Below are 15,909 nucleotides of genomic sequence, written 5' to 3'. Positions count from 1 at the left end.
TTTTATAAATAAATTCAAATGTCCTCCTGCTGGAGTATATAACATTGTTTACACAGCACAATTTCAGTCACAGAGAGGACAGTCTTTAGATCTATGGCTTCATCCGTACACACTTTGAGTAAGAAATGAATGGCTTGGCTGCACTTCTGCAAGATGAGGAAGACTGCAAAAGTTGAATAGCTGTGTCTCTAAAGGATGAGAGATACTATTCTGCTTCTGTGCTGATTCCTGACAATTCCTCTACTTAAATTTGGAGTCTTTAAGTCCTGATATTGAACTGATGAGACTTGGGCCTCCAGTAGAAAGGAGCAGTTCTCTTCTTATTTCATATGCAGATAAATAGTGAACTTACAAGTCACCTCTTCATTCGAGTTGCGTATTTTTCAAATTACGAGCTATGAGATGATGAGATGGGTTTATTCCAATAAATAAACTAAATGTCAAACTTATAGTTTGAATTGAATAGCTATTAGACTGTACAGAGCAGCATAACTATTTGAACAGTCATCACTGCTTTAGAACCCCCCACCCCCAATTTATAAATGTATATGACCTACATTTTATAGAAAAAAAATGTTTTTAAATGCTAGTCATTTATATAATATGTGCTTTGAAGGATTTGCTAGTCCACTTCTGTCACTTTTAGTACACTGGTATCTTTTATATGTAATGTATGCTTTTTATTTTTATTATTATTATTATTATTATTGTAGTAAAGCATTTCAGTAGGAGGAATTTTGCAACAGTATGAGGGGTTGAAATTTTCATTATCAGAAATGAATTATACTGGACTTTGTCTGTGTAGTCTTGTCTTTCTTTTAATGCTGTCTGGAAGGGAACTTGGTATTCAATAAAGCAAGTGACCTCCTTTTGTTTTGAAGGCATACTATATAGTGCTGAATTGGATCTGGAAATACGATGAATCTGAAGACAGAGAAATTAGTACAAAATCTAGTGTACAGAAGAAATTGTGTTATGAAAAACCTGATGATATATATAGTGGAACGCTGTTACAGTGCATTTCTGATATAGTGTTATTTTCCTGAAGTCCATATGCCTTCTTTGTATTTCAATTCATTAAAAAAAGAAATAATCCGTATAGATAAATTTAGGATAATAGGTTTATTTCAATGATTATACAGTATTTCTTTATCCTACATCATCTATTCCGTCCCTTTATTATCAGACAAAAGACCGTAGCCTGAATTCCATCAGTAAAAGTATGTATATAGGTGAGAGATGGTTTTGTAGGAACCTGAAAAGTATGAATTTGTATATTCTTTATGTTTCTGACAGAAATCAGTATGTGAGTCTGTCTTTATTCCTGTGAAATGAGGAATTTCCTGATATCAAGAGAGAGAGAGAGAGAGTGTGTGTGTGTGTGTGTGTGTGTGTGTGTGTGTGTGTAGGTACATGAAAGATGTTTGGGTCTCATGGCAAAAATGATACAAGTATAAAAGGATTTAATGTAGTTCAACATGTGACTTACATTTAATATGTAAAAGAAACATTTAAATTTCATAATTCAAAAAAGACAAAAATAGTTTTGCAGGAAACAAAACTATTTGGATAGCAGGCTTGACCAAATGAATTTTTTTGGTTAAACTTGATATATTTTAAATGATTCTATTTCTGCCTTTATTTCTGCCCTAAAAGCAACTTAAAATATTTTGGGAGTTACTCTTCCTGTTCATTTGACTGTGAGTGTAATTTATATCATGGTTTACAAAATGTGGCATGAAGGATTGGATTGTTTTATCTGTATAATACAATGAAAGATTGCTTTTTTTTACATAATCATGGTGAATGGTATTGTATTCTTAGGATTGATTTACTCATTAAGTGACTTGTTTCATCACTTTTGACATTATTGTTTTCTTATGGTTAACTTAGTCTTTTTGGGTTTATAATACCCTTCTATGTATTGTGATACTAAGGGAAGTTATGTTTTTGCTTTATTTTTAATTAAACTAATAGTTTGATAATTTATATTTGCAAATGATGCATTTTAAATGTGGTCACTTGCTGTTTGAAAAATAAAAATATAGAATACTGTTTTATGAATAGACTTAGCAGTATTTTTCATGTTAGATAATTTAAAACAAAATCTGCTTTCTTAATGAGACAGATGAAGGCATGTAAAGATACGTATCATTGTGCAAGAACTGAAGTGGATACTTGCAACAATTAAATGAAATACTTAAATATTTTATTTGAGACATACAAAACTTATTTGGGTTTTCTTCCCCTTTGGATCTCCTTCTTGCCTCCTTTGATTATAGAAAACAGAATATCTGACCTTAATTTTAATCCTGGTTGTCTTAGAAGATTGCACTGGAATCACTTTAATAGAAACACCTAGTATTAGACCAGCTTTCCTTTTGTGATTTTTGTTTGCACTAGAGGGAATTTATTCAGTGCCAGCAACTCTTCATGTAAATGAGAATCAGGACTTTGTTTTAATCTCAGTTGTAAGAAAGGTGAACTTCATTACTCAAGTTTTCAAGTCTGTTGGATAACAATGTGCCATGTGTGCACTACATCATTTTGTAGCATGTGTAGTATACAGAGTATTTGTTACATAGATTTTTCTATCATTGAAGCAAATATTTTAAAATATTTACAAAAAATATTTACACTTACAAAACCAGAAATGTGTCCCATAGCGTTAATTACTGATAATTTAGTTCTCTCACATTTATTCATGTGTTAAAGGCATTGTTTTCCCTGAATCTTTTGGTAGGGTCCCTTCTGATAAAGACTTGATTTTTGTGAAGTATGTGGTTCTGTTGATTTCACTTTGTGTAAGAACAAGTTTTGTTTAAGAAAATGTTAAAAGTCACACGGTACCTCTTAAAGAGAAAAAAATCTGGTGAAGTTCTGTGTTAAGACTTGAGCCATGATCAGATGAGCACTGCGGGAAGAGCTGTGTGGGTCTAGGATGTCAGTGGCTCCCCACCTGGTGGGTACAGCCCCGGTCCTGGAGCCCGCAGCGTCACTGCCTGGGCGTTCTCCACCAGCCACCTCGGGGAACCTCCTCTGGGCAGCGGTGGCTGCACGAGAGGAGCTTTGCGTCTGTGGCCTTAGCCTAAACCCCTTCTGAGGATGTTTAACCCGGTTGACTGAATTTGCATGGTAGCAGAGAAAGGGCGCTCAAGAGATTTGCTCTAGTGTCTTACCCAGGGGACAGCAGCCCTAGCAGGGATGGCCGCGCACAGCCGCAAGGCAGTGACAGATCAAATCAGCACAGACATTTCTGAAATTGGCCTTGGGAAGGCTGCCCTTACTCAGTCCCTCTTAGCTGTGTGAGGCCATAGGCATTGCTGTCTCGTAGTGCCTTTACATACTTCTGAATACAGCAACGTGACTTGATACGACTTTGTTTCACTATTACTCCAGTGTGCGTGTTTTGGTATTGTTTTTTAAAATAGCCTATCAAGAACTTAACGCGGTATGTTAACGTCCAGCCAGTATAGTAACTACTTTTAATGGTTTCATGTTTAACAGTTTTAAATTGTGAGTGCACTCTCCAGTATGCCTGAGTAAGTAGGGTCTGTGTGCTCAGCCACCCTGCTTGTCTTTAGCTTTGTTATGGTCACATACATTAGTTATACTGATTTTTATTTCTTTTAATTATGCAGTGGAAATAAGAAATCAAACCTGATAGTTTCTGCTTATTGACTTTCATGATTGAAGTTGTCAAATAGTAAACTGACATTGAAAAGAAGACATTTTTCAATATTTTGATGTTAAAAAAAATTGCCGGAACCTGCCTTTTGTGTTGAGTGAGAAAAACAATCTATTAAATTAGCTTTCTTTTTTTGCTAGGAGAAGGAAACAGTTTTCTGTTAAAATGATTGGTTATTTGTTTTAGAGGGCTGGAAAAAATCTCTCTCTCTCTCTGAAATTATTATTTTTCTTGCATTGCACAGGAGAAACTCTTTTGTAGCTCCAGGATAGGCAGCAAATTTATGAAAGTAGATTTGAAGGTGGGTTGGTTTAGGGAGGTAGTCTGGAAGAGTGTCCAATTTGTTGGTTATCTTCTGCATTGCACTTGCCAAATCAACAGAAGGTAGTTTCCTATAGAATATTGTTTGCTTTTTTGTCTGCTTTAGTTGTCAAGATACGGAGTTTAAAGAAGAGAGCTTTCCACTGGAACAGGGGGTTAAAACGGAGCCCATGTGTGCTGTCCTTTCGGAAGCCAGCAGCCCTGCCCTGGTCACTCAGGTAAGTTGCCGTCCTTCCCCTTTCACATCAGGGCTGGTCTTCAGGTTCGTAACATCCCTGCTGCAGCATCTCCTCTAGCTTTTGAATTTCAAAGGCAGTCGAATGCATAAACGTACGAGTCACTGGCAGAAATTAAATACGATGATTTGGTGAGGTGCCATCTTAAAATGTGTGTGTGCGCGCGCGTATCTTTTGCAGGCTAGCCAACTACATCACTTTTGCCAGTGTCGGCAGCCGTGCACATCACGCAAAAAGCATAGGATCCAGTTCCTCCCTCCATTATTTGTACTTACTTCTGGATGTTTGCTGGGTGTACAAGTAACTGCTGGTTTTTCCACTTGGAGTCCATCTCCCTGGGCAGCTCTACCTGTCGTACACAGGAGAGCCAAGGCATGTTGCTTGGCTATTGCGTGATAATTGTACGCTGCTGCCTGCTGGTAGCAAAGCGGCTTGGCTTTTGTTTGGCCAGCGGCTGCACCTTTCAAGCCTCTCAGCTGGAAATGTGGGTGCCTAGTCCCAGCCCAAGCTTTGTGCTGATATCTTTTGACATAGGTCAGTGCATTGGCAGTAGCTTGTACGTAGCTGCCTTCATTTCGAGGAGGTAATACCTTCTCGGCTGCACAGCCTGAGAGAGGTAAGCTGGCCCAGCTATGGAAGTGCAAGCTGTGCCACTGAACACATGTTGGTTTTCACTCTTATTTACATATAATCTTTTTTTTTCTCATGGTCAGATGTGATCATTAGTGCCATTTCAGAGAGGCAGAAGTAACAGAGCTTTTGTAACTGCTGTTAGATCAAAAGCACTAGCCTGGCCTAAGTGAAACCAAAAGGATTCCATTATTTTACAGTTTACAACTAGGAGTGAACTCAAATAGAAAAAGGCTGGCTCTTCATTTAGTCTAGGAACATACTCTACATGTAACAGCCTGTTGTACTGTTGATCTAGGGTTTGCAGGTCATTAAGCGATGTGATTAGCTAAATCGTGTAGTTTATTCATGGTTCATGCTGTGTGTGTACATGGAAATAGGCTTGCATGTTGCTGTGTTAGGAAAGATGGGTATGTCTGGCAACTGAAGAAGACAGTGATGAGGTATCTGATAATTAACATCCATTCTACTAAGAATCAATCCTTTCCACGTTTCACGGGACGGCTCAGACCTGTGGATGTTTCAAATTCACATCTTCTCTTGCTGACTGACTTCTGTGCTGCTGCTTTCCCTGTTTCTGGGGGCCACGTTTGTACCTTTGACACCTCTCTATTTTTCCCTTACCTGTTTTATCCCACATAACCTTTTGCCACCTCCTTCACTCTCTTAAATCCACCTCTGGACTCCAGCCCCTGGAGCAGTTTCCACTGAGTCACACCATATGGACTACCAAAAGTCTCAAATCACAGTTCAGGATGTCCGATACTCAGGTCTGCCAGGCTTCGGATGGTCCATCGGACAGTCCTGAGGACCTACGTAACTTGAGGGGATGGATTCCTGCTGGTCTGTGGAACTTGCAGTGTTCATTGCTAGCCCTGAATGCACCCAAGAATTGAGCTTTGATAAAACAATTTTAACTTTTTGTTGCATTTTCCCCCCCCTTTTCCTCCCAGTAGAGCTAAGGTACTCAGCTAAGGAGAGAGAATTTTTAATTAGGACTTTTGAAAAACTTTCTCAAATGGTTTGCGATGGTTTTCCTGGAAGGTGGCGCAGACCTTGGAGCGGTGCGGAGGAAGGCTTGCACGAATACCCCTGTGGCTGAGCCAGCTGTGAGTCGCGCAGCCATCCCGAGCGTGCGCTGGGGGAATTTATACCATTCCACGTCATGACATATTTGTTATGAGTAATCTAAGTTAGAGCCGCTCCTCTTGCATTCGGGTTACCTCTTCATTTTCAAAGCCTGTTCTTTGAAGAAAGCAAACCGCTTTGCACATGACTGCCACTTGTTGATTGCCCTTGGAAGCGTGACAGTGTATATCAGTCTATGGTTTTGCTCATGTGCTGAGTATGGAAAAGCAGTGTGCTCCTCGGGAACGCACGCAGCCCCGCTGAAGGCGTGCAGCGCTGCCGACTGGATCCTCTTGCCAAGAAGGAGAACGTTGAAAATTGCCATGACTTAAATAGGAGCAGACAGAGACCAACGCCGAGCACTCCTGAAAGTGCTTTTTAACAGCAGTGCTTGGTGATTTTAATGTGTCCATGTGGTCCTTGAAAATACCTTTTGCTGGACCTCTGCAGTTGTTATTTCCAGTGGGGAGGCAGGATTTCCTAAAGGAGTGTTCAGCAGCGGGGGGTGGCAGTGGCAACTGCCCCAAGAAGCTGCTTTAGCTCTTGCTTAGCGTGCACATGCGTACGTAGGGGCAGACGCGCCTGCAGGCAAGCCACAGGACTCGGTCCTTAGTGAATTAGCGACTCTTCACCAGTTCTGCAACAAATCCACGCTACTTATTTCAGTTTTTGCACTGGCCCTCAAGATGAGAATCTGGCTGAACCTGTTCCCTGGTAGTTGTAAAGAGCGTCCTCTTTGAAGGGAGCCGGAAGAGAGCTTCTGAAATATTCCAGGAATGGGATATCTCGGAGAGAAATCTGCCAGTTTCCTCAGTTAGGCTTCATCCTCCTTTGAGAAGCGTGGTCTGCTTGCTTTCCTTTTCTGCCACTTGCTCGTCCTTGCTATTTCTGTCCAAGAGTGAAGGCTTCTTTACACTTTGCCTCTGCAGGACACTGGAAAATCAAAGCAGGTTTGCTAGATTATATGGGTGTCTTGTATGGATAATTTATTGAAAATTAAAATGGCCCTAACTCATTTTGGCTTACTTCATTTTGGAAGTAAACGAAGTCAGTGAATGCTATTCAAGCTCTAAGGAAGGGTGTCTAGCTTTAGATTTGGTCCTATTTACATTGAGACTACCCAAAATTCGTGCCTTTAATTCAGATGGAGCGTTGTCTGTGCAGGGTCACAGGGTTTCTTGGCAGCCCCGAACAGGGAAGTTACGCTGAAGTGAGTACGTATTGAAACCAGGTTGCAACCGCTCCTATGCGGAATCGGAGTCCCATTTCCCTGTGGTTGGCAGCTTTCCCTCCTGCTGAAACCGAGCGGCTATGGTTTTTTTTTTTTTCTTTTTTTTTGGTCAGAGTCCTGAGAATTTCCGATTTAGTGGAAGTCTGCTGCTAGACCCCAATTAGTTCGGTTTCCTACATTCAGCCAAGCGCGTGCCGCTGCCGGTCCCTTCGGCACTGCGGTGCCTCGGCCCCTCCTGGAAGAGAGAACCGGCGGCTTCCCCCGGCGCCGCTGGAAGCTGCCCAAACCAAGCAGATAACACCGAGCAGGTGGGCAGGGGGCTCCCCGCGGGTGAGGTCCCGCTCCGGGCCCGGCCGCAGCACGGCCCGGCGGGGCGGGGGGGGGCGGCAGCGCTGCCCGGGCAGACGTGGCAGCCGCCCGGGGCCGGCCCCGCGCGGGAGGCGGCGCCGCGGGAGAGCGGGCGGGGGGCGGCGGCCGGCGGGGAAGGAGGGAGGGCCCGGGCGCCGCCAGGTGAGTGGGGCCGGGGCGGCGGCGGCACCCGCGCCCCCCCGCAACGGGGCCCACCGCGGGTGGGTGGGGGGGGACGACAAGCCTAAGCGGCGGGGGCAGCCCGGGGACCGCGCAGGTGGCACCTCGCTTTGCTTTGCTTTGCCCGCTGCTCCCGCCGGCTGGGGCGTTGCAGTAGTTCGCTCGGGGCGGGGGGGGAGGGGAAAACGGGGGAAAGAAAAGCTAAAAAATAAAAACGAGGAGCGGAAAAAAAAAAGCAAAGGAAAAAAGGCAAATACAAAGGCAAAAAAAAAAAGGGGGGCAAAAAAGAAAAGCAAAAAAGGCAAAAAAGAAATGCAAGAAAATGGGGGGAAAAAAGCAAAGGAAGGAAAGCAAAAAAGCAGAAAAAAAGGCAAAAAAAGACAAAAGGAAAGCAAAAAAAAAGGCCAAAAAGAATAGCAAAAAAAAGAAAGGAAAGCAAAAAAGCAGGAAAAAAGACAAAGACAAAAGCAAAAACAAGGCAAAAAAAGACTAGCAAAAAAAAAGAAAAGCAAAAATAAAGGAAAGCAAAAAAAGGAAAAAAGAAAGGCCAAAAAAAGGCAAAAAGAAAAAAAAAAGGGAAGAGCGAGCAGGTACTTTCAGCGTTTTCCGGGAAGGGGTGGGCGCAGCCCCGGTGCGGCGCTGGGCCGGGCCGGGCCGGGCCGGGCCGGCAGCCCCGCGCGGGGCCGCCGCCGGAGGCACGAAGGTGTTGGCAGCGCCGCGGCCTCTCCAAAACCGAAGCCGTCTGACCGCAGCGGGGAATTAAAGCTGCCGGGGTGAGCCCGGGCTTGTTTCCCACCTCTGGTGTTCCGCAGCATTAGTTACGCTGCAGAGATACGTAAAAACAAAAAGAGTTGGGTAATTGTCCTGGCTATTGCAGTAAATGAATAACTGGGAATAAGTGGGAATAACCAAGTGCTCCTATGCGTGGCGTTACCTTCGTTGCACTGATGGCTCCTTTATTTCCCTTTAATTCCTGCCTTCCTCAGGGTCCCCTAAATTAGGTGTTTTTAAGAACTTGACCTGGAGAGGAGTTGAGGGGATTTATTAAAACTAAAGTGCAGTTGGCTGCTGGGTCCCTTGAGGGAGGGAGGCTTGGAAGTACCTCCTCTGGCAGGGACGGAGGCTTCGGAGGTCGTGGGACCACACGCAGTTGTGCTTGGGAAGGCGTTAACCTTTCCTCTTCAAAATCAGCCAGCTGCTGAGTAGCTCAGAGCAGCAACGCTTAGCTCAGAAATGGCTTTAATGTGACGATTAATAAAATATTATTGCTTTGAAAGGATGCTGAGGGCACAGAAATTTCATCTGTAGGAATCTGGTTTTGTAATTAAATATAGGTGTCACAGGAAAAGGAGACGAGCCTTTGTAATGTTTCTGTGAGGAGGTTTGCTAATGCTCTTCTGCTCTCTCGAGCGCTAAATGGTATGGAAAGATTAAAACAACCATTCTTCTTTAATTTATAGACTGGTTAGTGTCTTTGGCAGAAACTTTAGGAAAAGTAATATCAATTAACTTTCGAGTGAGAGACTTGCTTATATTAGAGGAAAATTGTGCCTGTTGTTTGGTTTTTTTGGCAGACTGGTGGTGTATAGCAGAAAAAGCTTCCGCTGGGTTGGTGACCTAGATAGATAATACTGCCCAAAAACATCTCTGTGCTGTGCAGCAACTTAGAAACCGCGCTGCACTGGTAGCGTGCTGCATGGGACAAGAGGAAGGCTTCTGCCCCAAGGACTTGCCACTTTCAGACCCTAAATTGCAAAAATATGTGCACCTCGCGTGGATTGGGACGTGGCTGCGCATGCAGCGGCCATCCTGGCATGTTTGTTCAGCTCTCACTTCTGCGCTTTATACCCTCTCCTGTGTTTGCTTCGGTTACCTCGTAGGGTTGAATGGATCCATACGTTGAGGAGGGGTGTAAACAATTGCAGAATTAAGTAATAAGGTATTAGGCGGTTGGAAACGCCGCAGAGGAGCAATAGTGGAGAGGCAATTTCCTGCGATTGCGGAGGAGAAAGCTCTTACACCGAGGTGAGTGGGAGCAGGGCTGAGCGGAAAGTGCACGGGAGCACAGCACAGGAGAGGGGTTTTAATGCTAAGAAAAAGGAAGGAAATTGTGAGATAAGGGGCTTTAAATGTCTAGGAGGGTAACGTTTCCTGCAAGGTGAGCTCCAGGTCTGAAATCCACGTGTGGAGCCCTTCTCTTGTGTTTTGCAAGTTTCAGATTGATAATACGGGTACATCAAACCTACCCGTGCTGACACACACCGGGCACGCTGGACGAGCGGCTTCAGCCACCCTGAGCTGCTGCAAAGGGTCAGGGCCATCTCCTTCTGGGCTCCCTTGGTGGAGTGGTTTAGGAGAGCCGGGGGCTGCAGGGCTGCAGCCTCCCTGTTCTTTCTACCTCCAGCTGGAACTGCTGTGAAAGACAGGAGTTTGGATGGCCACAGTGAATCCTTTACTGAGTGAAATCTCTGGTGAGGAAGGGCTGCGTTGGGGAATCTTAGGAGAATATGGCTGTTCAATTGTAATCTTGTTTCACGTCGTGTATTTTCTTCCTTTTTTTATTACTATGGCTATTTGCATAAAAACATGAGCTTTGTTTCTTTAGAGTTCATCTGCTCCTGCTGCTTTTGCCCTGCGTGAAGCCCCAATCTCCTTTTAACAGCAGCCATTTGTGATACTGTGAAGGGTTATTTGCTTCAAAAAAAGGGGAGGGAGCAGCAGGGAATCAATGAACTCTTACGGCTTTGGTGCTGCTTAACCGGCCACGTGGACAGGGCGAAGAAAAACCTCCCGTGCTGGCCATTGTACCCCAGCTGCAGGAGACCTTCTGCAGCTGAAACACCATGGTGGAGCAGTGGCAGCATTGGTTATTTATTATTGGGTATTTAAAAGTAGAATAAGAAAGGCAGGATGGTGAAAGTGCTGATCTGGGAGCTGGGATTCAGACCCTGATGCAGAAATCCTGAGTGACCCAAAGTAGTTTCTGTATGTCTCTGTCCCTGTGCAATAGGACAAGCACATTTCTGTTGGTTGTCTTGTCTCCGTAGCTTGCCAGCTTGAGGAGTCAGAGATTCCTACGCTGTGGCTGTGATAAATTGGGTCTCTGGTCTCAGGTAAAGTGTCCAGTCACTGGTACGAGCCATGTGTGATCATGATTAGTTCTTGTAAGCATGTGAGCTGAACTGGCCAGGAAACTGTCAGCCCCAGGAGAGCCAACGATCCAGACAAACTGCCCTCTCTACATCTGTGGAGCGTGTCTTGCTCCCCTCTGGATGCAGCCCTCTGTCTTACCTAGGCATGGTGTAGCTGTACTGAGGAACAGCCAGACAGGCTCTGTTGGCAACTGATGTGGGAGACTGTGGGTAACTGGTTGATGGCCATCACAAGACCATTTGGGAGAAGTTAAGACTTGCAGCCAGCTGGAGGGAGGTGTATAAAAGCAGCTCTCCACAATTAGAGGGAGAACTTCATGTAAATGAGGAACCAGCAATTTCGAGGCAGAGAAATGCTTGCGCTAGCTTTCCCCTTCTGTAGAGATGTGCTAAGTTATCCTTGAAATAAAGCCTGATGCTGCTTTCTTGGTGCATACATGGTGTTAACTTAAGCCCGACCCACTGCCATACTCTGCCTGCGGCAGGTACAAATCTGAAGCCTGACCCACTGCAGACAAGACAACTGTACCTCCAAGGGTGGGTATGACCATGAAGAAAGGCTCCTGTACATCGGTGCAAGGGATGTGGCTGAGAGCATCAGGAATACAGAGTGTGTGTCTGTGGTGGTGGACACCTTCAGCTGCTCCAGTTCCATCTCTGCGTCATACTGGAAGAGGGACAGAGCCGGGTAACGAGGTCGGTTGTCAGGGGAGAGGTTACATCGGCAGGACTCTAGTCTGCAAAAGGTACAGCTGAAGGGGATGTGATCAAGGCTGTGAAGTGATTAGTGGTGCTGGGAAGTAAGTAGTCCATGTGTCCCTTGTCACCGGAGCACGGGGGCATGCAATGAAATTACCAGGCACCAGATTTAAAACCAACGAAAGGAAATGCTTTTCCCAGACAGCACACAGTGAAGCTGTGGAGCTAGAGCTGCAGGATGCTGGGGACGCCAGGGGCGTGGATAGATCCAGAAAAGGCCACCAAGGGCCGTTAAATGTAGAGCTGATGATAGAGCCTGTGCCACGGGCAGGCCCTGGAAGGGTGCTGGGGGAGTATTGCTCTCTGCTTGCTGTGGTGTCACTCTGTGGTTCAGCATCTGCTACGAGCCACTGTCGGCTCCATCTAGGTAATAGCCTTCTGCTTTTGCAGACTAAGAAAGCAACAGCAGTGTCTTCTGTCTTTCCTGCTTTCACAGTAAGTGCAATAAAATCATGAGTCTTCTACAACGGAGGATCCAGCACCGCAGGAATTCGACCGAGGAGAATAGCTGACCTTCTGCTCAGATCAGCCTTGCCTGTTGCAGTGTGAGAGCTGCGCGTTGGGCAGGCAGAGGCGACGCGAAGGATACGATGTTCAGCCTGAATGGTGCCAGAAGTGAGGGATATGTCCAAGAGCTGTTCCACGAGGAAGCGCAGCAGGTATGTCGGAGAGCCGTTTCCCTTCATAGCCCAAGTTTCCCTCTCCGTGGTCTCTGCACCTCCTCCTAGTCACCTCTGTGGCAGGTAAACAGGACTGAAGTAACAGAACTGCCCTTCTTTTTGCTACGTAAACCTGACGTGTATTATTTAGAAAGGGAAAGAGGGGACTTGGTTTCCAGAGGGCAGGAGGGAGCAGTTGCAATAGGAAAATCACAGTTTCCCTGGAGTTTCAGGTTTCAGTTCCAGCAGCTCTGAAATTCACTGGTGCACCGAGCACCAGAGTCCCGTGCCTCCTCTGGAAACGTAGTGTCCTGATCAGAGGTGACTGTGTGTGATGGGAAGACCATCTTAACCTACTCTGCCAGTCCTAGTTGGTCCAGCCTGGTTTATCATCTCATCTAAGAGACTTCTCCAGTGCACTGAGGACCCTGCTTGTCTTTGTGGGGTGCTTGGCAGGGACAGAAGGAGAAGCACAATGTATAGCTGCAGGCTCTGTAAAGGACCCCTTGAATGGTGTTTTTGGCTCATGTAACATCATCAACGGGGTTAGTTCTCTGAGGCTGAGTAGGATTCTGTTGCTGCTTATCCTACAAGAATATAAATAGGCTATTACAGGGAACGCTCTCTTCCAGGACCCAGGGATCCCAACAGCTCTGCTGCCCCTTCATCTTAGAGACAACTTGCAGCAAAGTGGTGTCTTAGCAGCTGTTGGTGGCCATCCCACTGTTGGTGGCTGGCTGTTGCACCACTTCTGCAGCCTGCCTGTAAAGCACGAGATGTAAAACCGAAGGCTTTGCTTTCCTCTAGGTATCTCAAATGCAGACCAAGCCCTGGTGGAAGATCCAGCTGTTTGTGTGGGAGCCAGTGCTTTTTGGAACATGGGATGGCGTCTTCACCTCCTGCATGATCAACATTTTTGGAGTGGTTCTTTTCCTGAGGACAGGATGGCTTGTGGTGAGTGCGTGCTGATTTGGTTGAACGTGTGAATAGGCATTTTCCTCCTCACCTCCTTACCTCGTATCTCCATCACCACCCAGGTGTTTTGGATTCTGTGCTGCTCATTGTAGGCATTGCTTACGTCCTCTGGTATTTTGTAGCGTTTCAAAAAGCTCCACTAAAATGGAAAGCTGAAGTGGTCTTTGTAAGTGGTTTCCTATTTTAGCTTTAGGAAAGAAAAAGAAAAACACAACAACCAACCTTGGCAATGAACAGGGACACCCTTGTGTTGTATTTTTGAGACAAAATAACCGCTTTTCAGTTAAAGTGTATTGACGTAGTTACAGCTACTCGGCCATCTTCCCAACACCACTGAAGCAGGTCTCTTCCAAATGTGTCAGTGTTGGAGTCCCCGATGTCTTGAACGGAGAGTCCTCAGTCAGGTGAAATTGTCATCGCTATCAAAGGGACTTCCGCTTGTGGATCCAGAATAGTATCTCACTGAGGGTCAGAGCCTGGAAGAGTGTCTGTGCTCCCCTCCTGATGCAAAACGTTGTATTGTCCCTTAAAATTTCCCCTTAGAAGAAGGAAAGCTCCCCCAGCGACGGGTGGGATTTGAGCTTTGGGCACAGTTTGTGTCACAGGCACAAGTTCATGTCACAGGCACGGTGGACATCCTCCAAAAGGAACAGGAAGACACTTGCACTCTGTATTGAAAATTGCTTCGCTGGAGGCTTTGAGGGGAGCTGCAGTAGTCGTGGTGGAGAAGTTGGGATGATTTTCCTAGCTCCCTTTTCCTCCTGATCTTATTTCCTCCACGTCTCCTTTGAAAGCAAGTTACTGCTGGAGCAAATGCAAATAAAAATAAAGCCAGTAAATAAAAGAAGAACTGAAACAGCTGGAAGCTAGCATAAAAGGGAAGGGAGGAGAAGTCGGGGCTGGCAGAGAGCTCCCCTGGCAGAGGACAGTCATATGTCGTGCTGTTCGCAGAGTCAGGCTTTTGCTATAAAGTTCCAGAGCTGGGGCTGGTAAAGCTTTGCAATTCCAGGGGACCTTAATCTTGCCGAAATGTTCAACAACTATTGTAAGGCTGCACTAACCCCTTCCAGCACGCATGCATAAATAGGCATCAGTGTTTAATGGGGGATTTTTCTTCCCACTTTCTCTGCTTGCTATTGTTGCTGTGAGTCCAGCCTTCCTCCCTGGTCTTCGTGTTAACCCTTTCTTCTGTGGGAACCATTGAATTGCCCATTAGCTAGCTGCTGCCGTAGCCTGGTGCAACCAGTAGATTCTGGAAAAGCACAAGGCTACGTCTATGGTTGCGTATGTGTGCTTTTTTCGTTCTTTTTTTAACTGAAGTGTGTTGGATTTATTAACCCTTTTAACCTGAGGGTAAGCTGTTGAAGAAAAAAACCAATTGTCCTTTTAAAAAGGAGTATCGGGTTGTAGTGGACTGTGGTGCTGACCCAGCCAGCAGCTGCGTTTATAGCAAGCCTTGGCTCTGTTCCCTACTGACCAGATAAAGCCCCTGTCAAAGGCAGCGGGATGCTGAACCAAAATAGGATTTTATGATGATAGCAACATCCTGGATATGTTTCTGTTGTTTCACAAAAAAAAAGAGAAAAGAAAAAAAATCTGAGATTTCAACCAACCCCAAGGCTGAGAAGCAGCCTTTTAATGCTGGTGATAAACAAACCCCATCAAGGCTAGCATGACCTCAGAAATGAGCATTGCTGGAGCAAAGTTGGAAAGGAGGGATGTAAACATGGCCTGTAATGTGAGTAAAGGCAGGGGAAGGGAAACCAGACGTTAACGAAGCGCTGGGCACTGGAGGAGATTTCTGATTGTACAGTTGGAATCACTGTGCACCGGGCTGAGCGATTTGTCAGCAGGGGAAGGTGGGCTGGAGCACGAGGGAAAACTTTTAACCCTGGAAAATAAATTACAGCCATGTGCGAGAGGGTTGGAAGGTCCCGAGCTCAGAAGAGGTGCTTGAATGCTTTTGGAGGTACTAAGCGCCTTCTCTTTCTGAAAATCCGACCTAAATGGCAAACTGAACCTTCAAAAATAGGGGTGACGCTGGCCCCTAAAGCTGCCAACAGGGACCTGCAGCTGGGTTTGTTCAGAGGCTTTTGCTCCTCACCCCCAGTGAGACCATGGCTGGTACAGCAGCTCCTCCTGGGGCCCTCCTTCTGCCCCGAGCAGGAAGGGTGGTTTTTTTTTTTTCAGCGGGGCTGAATCCTCTGCACAAAACTCCCCCGAGTGCAGGGAGAGCGGGAGCCGCCTGCCACTCGGCGTACGTCGTGCAGATAAGGCCCAGCATGCGCGGGTTTATGAGTGTGTTATTTGTCTTCCACGCCGTGTTGCCTTTGGGGTTTTGTTCTTTGGTATCTCGTTGTTTGGGAGGATCAGAGCTTTTAAAGGTAAATGTTCTGAAAAATTAAAATGCAGTCTTGATGCTGTTAATAAATCAGCTGTCGCAAATCCCAGAGGTTCAATTTTGAAACTACTTTTTTTAATGAAAGTGGGGGTTTTTTTAAGCATGTCATTCTAAAACATGCAAATAGGCGGTGATCCACTGCCCATAGTGGCTGAATCATTGTTTGATCTCGTTCTTTTTAAACGAGGGGACAGAAGCAGT

General features: G+C 45.6%; 1 protein-coding gene across 1 annotated transcript in view; it reads left to right on the top strand.

Moving 5' to 3' along the window:
* The first annotated feature begins 12,115 nt into the window (after nucleotides 1-12,115).
* The window catches only part of SLC12A8 (solute carrier family 12 member 8), a 51,983-nt gene continuing 48,189 nt past the window's right edge, over nucleotides 12,116-15,909 (top strand). The window contains 2 exon segments of the mRNA XM_050900426.1: nucleotides 12,116-12,332; nucleotides 13,140-13,286. Coding sequence (XP_050756383.1) covers nucleotides 12,264-12,332; nucleotides 13,140-13,286 — 216 coding nt within the window. The 5' untranslated portion in view covers nucleotides 12,116-12,263.

Source organism: Gymnogyps californianus, chromosome 7 (genome assembly GCF_018139145.2).
Source record: "Gymnogyps californianus isolate 813 chromosome 7, ASM1813914v2, whole genome shotgun sequence".
Classification (NCBI taxonomy): Eukaryota; Metazoa; Chordata; class Aves; order Accipitriformes; family Cathartidae; genus Gymnogyps; species Gymnogyps californianus.
The sequence above is the reverse complement of the archived record's forward strand: the minus strand, read 5'-3'. Positions and strand labels throughout refer to the sequence as shown.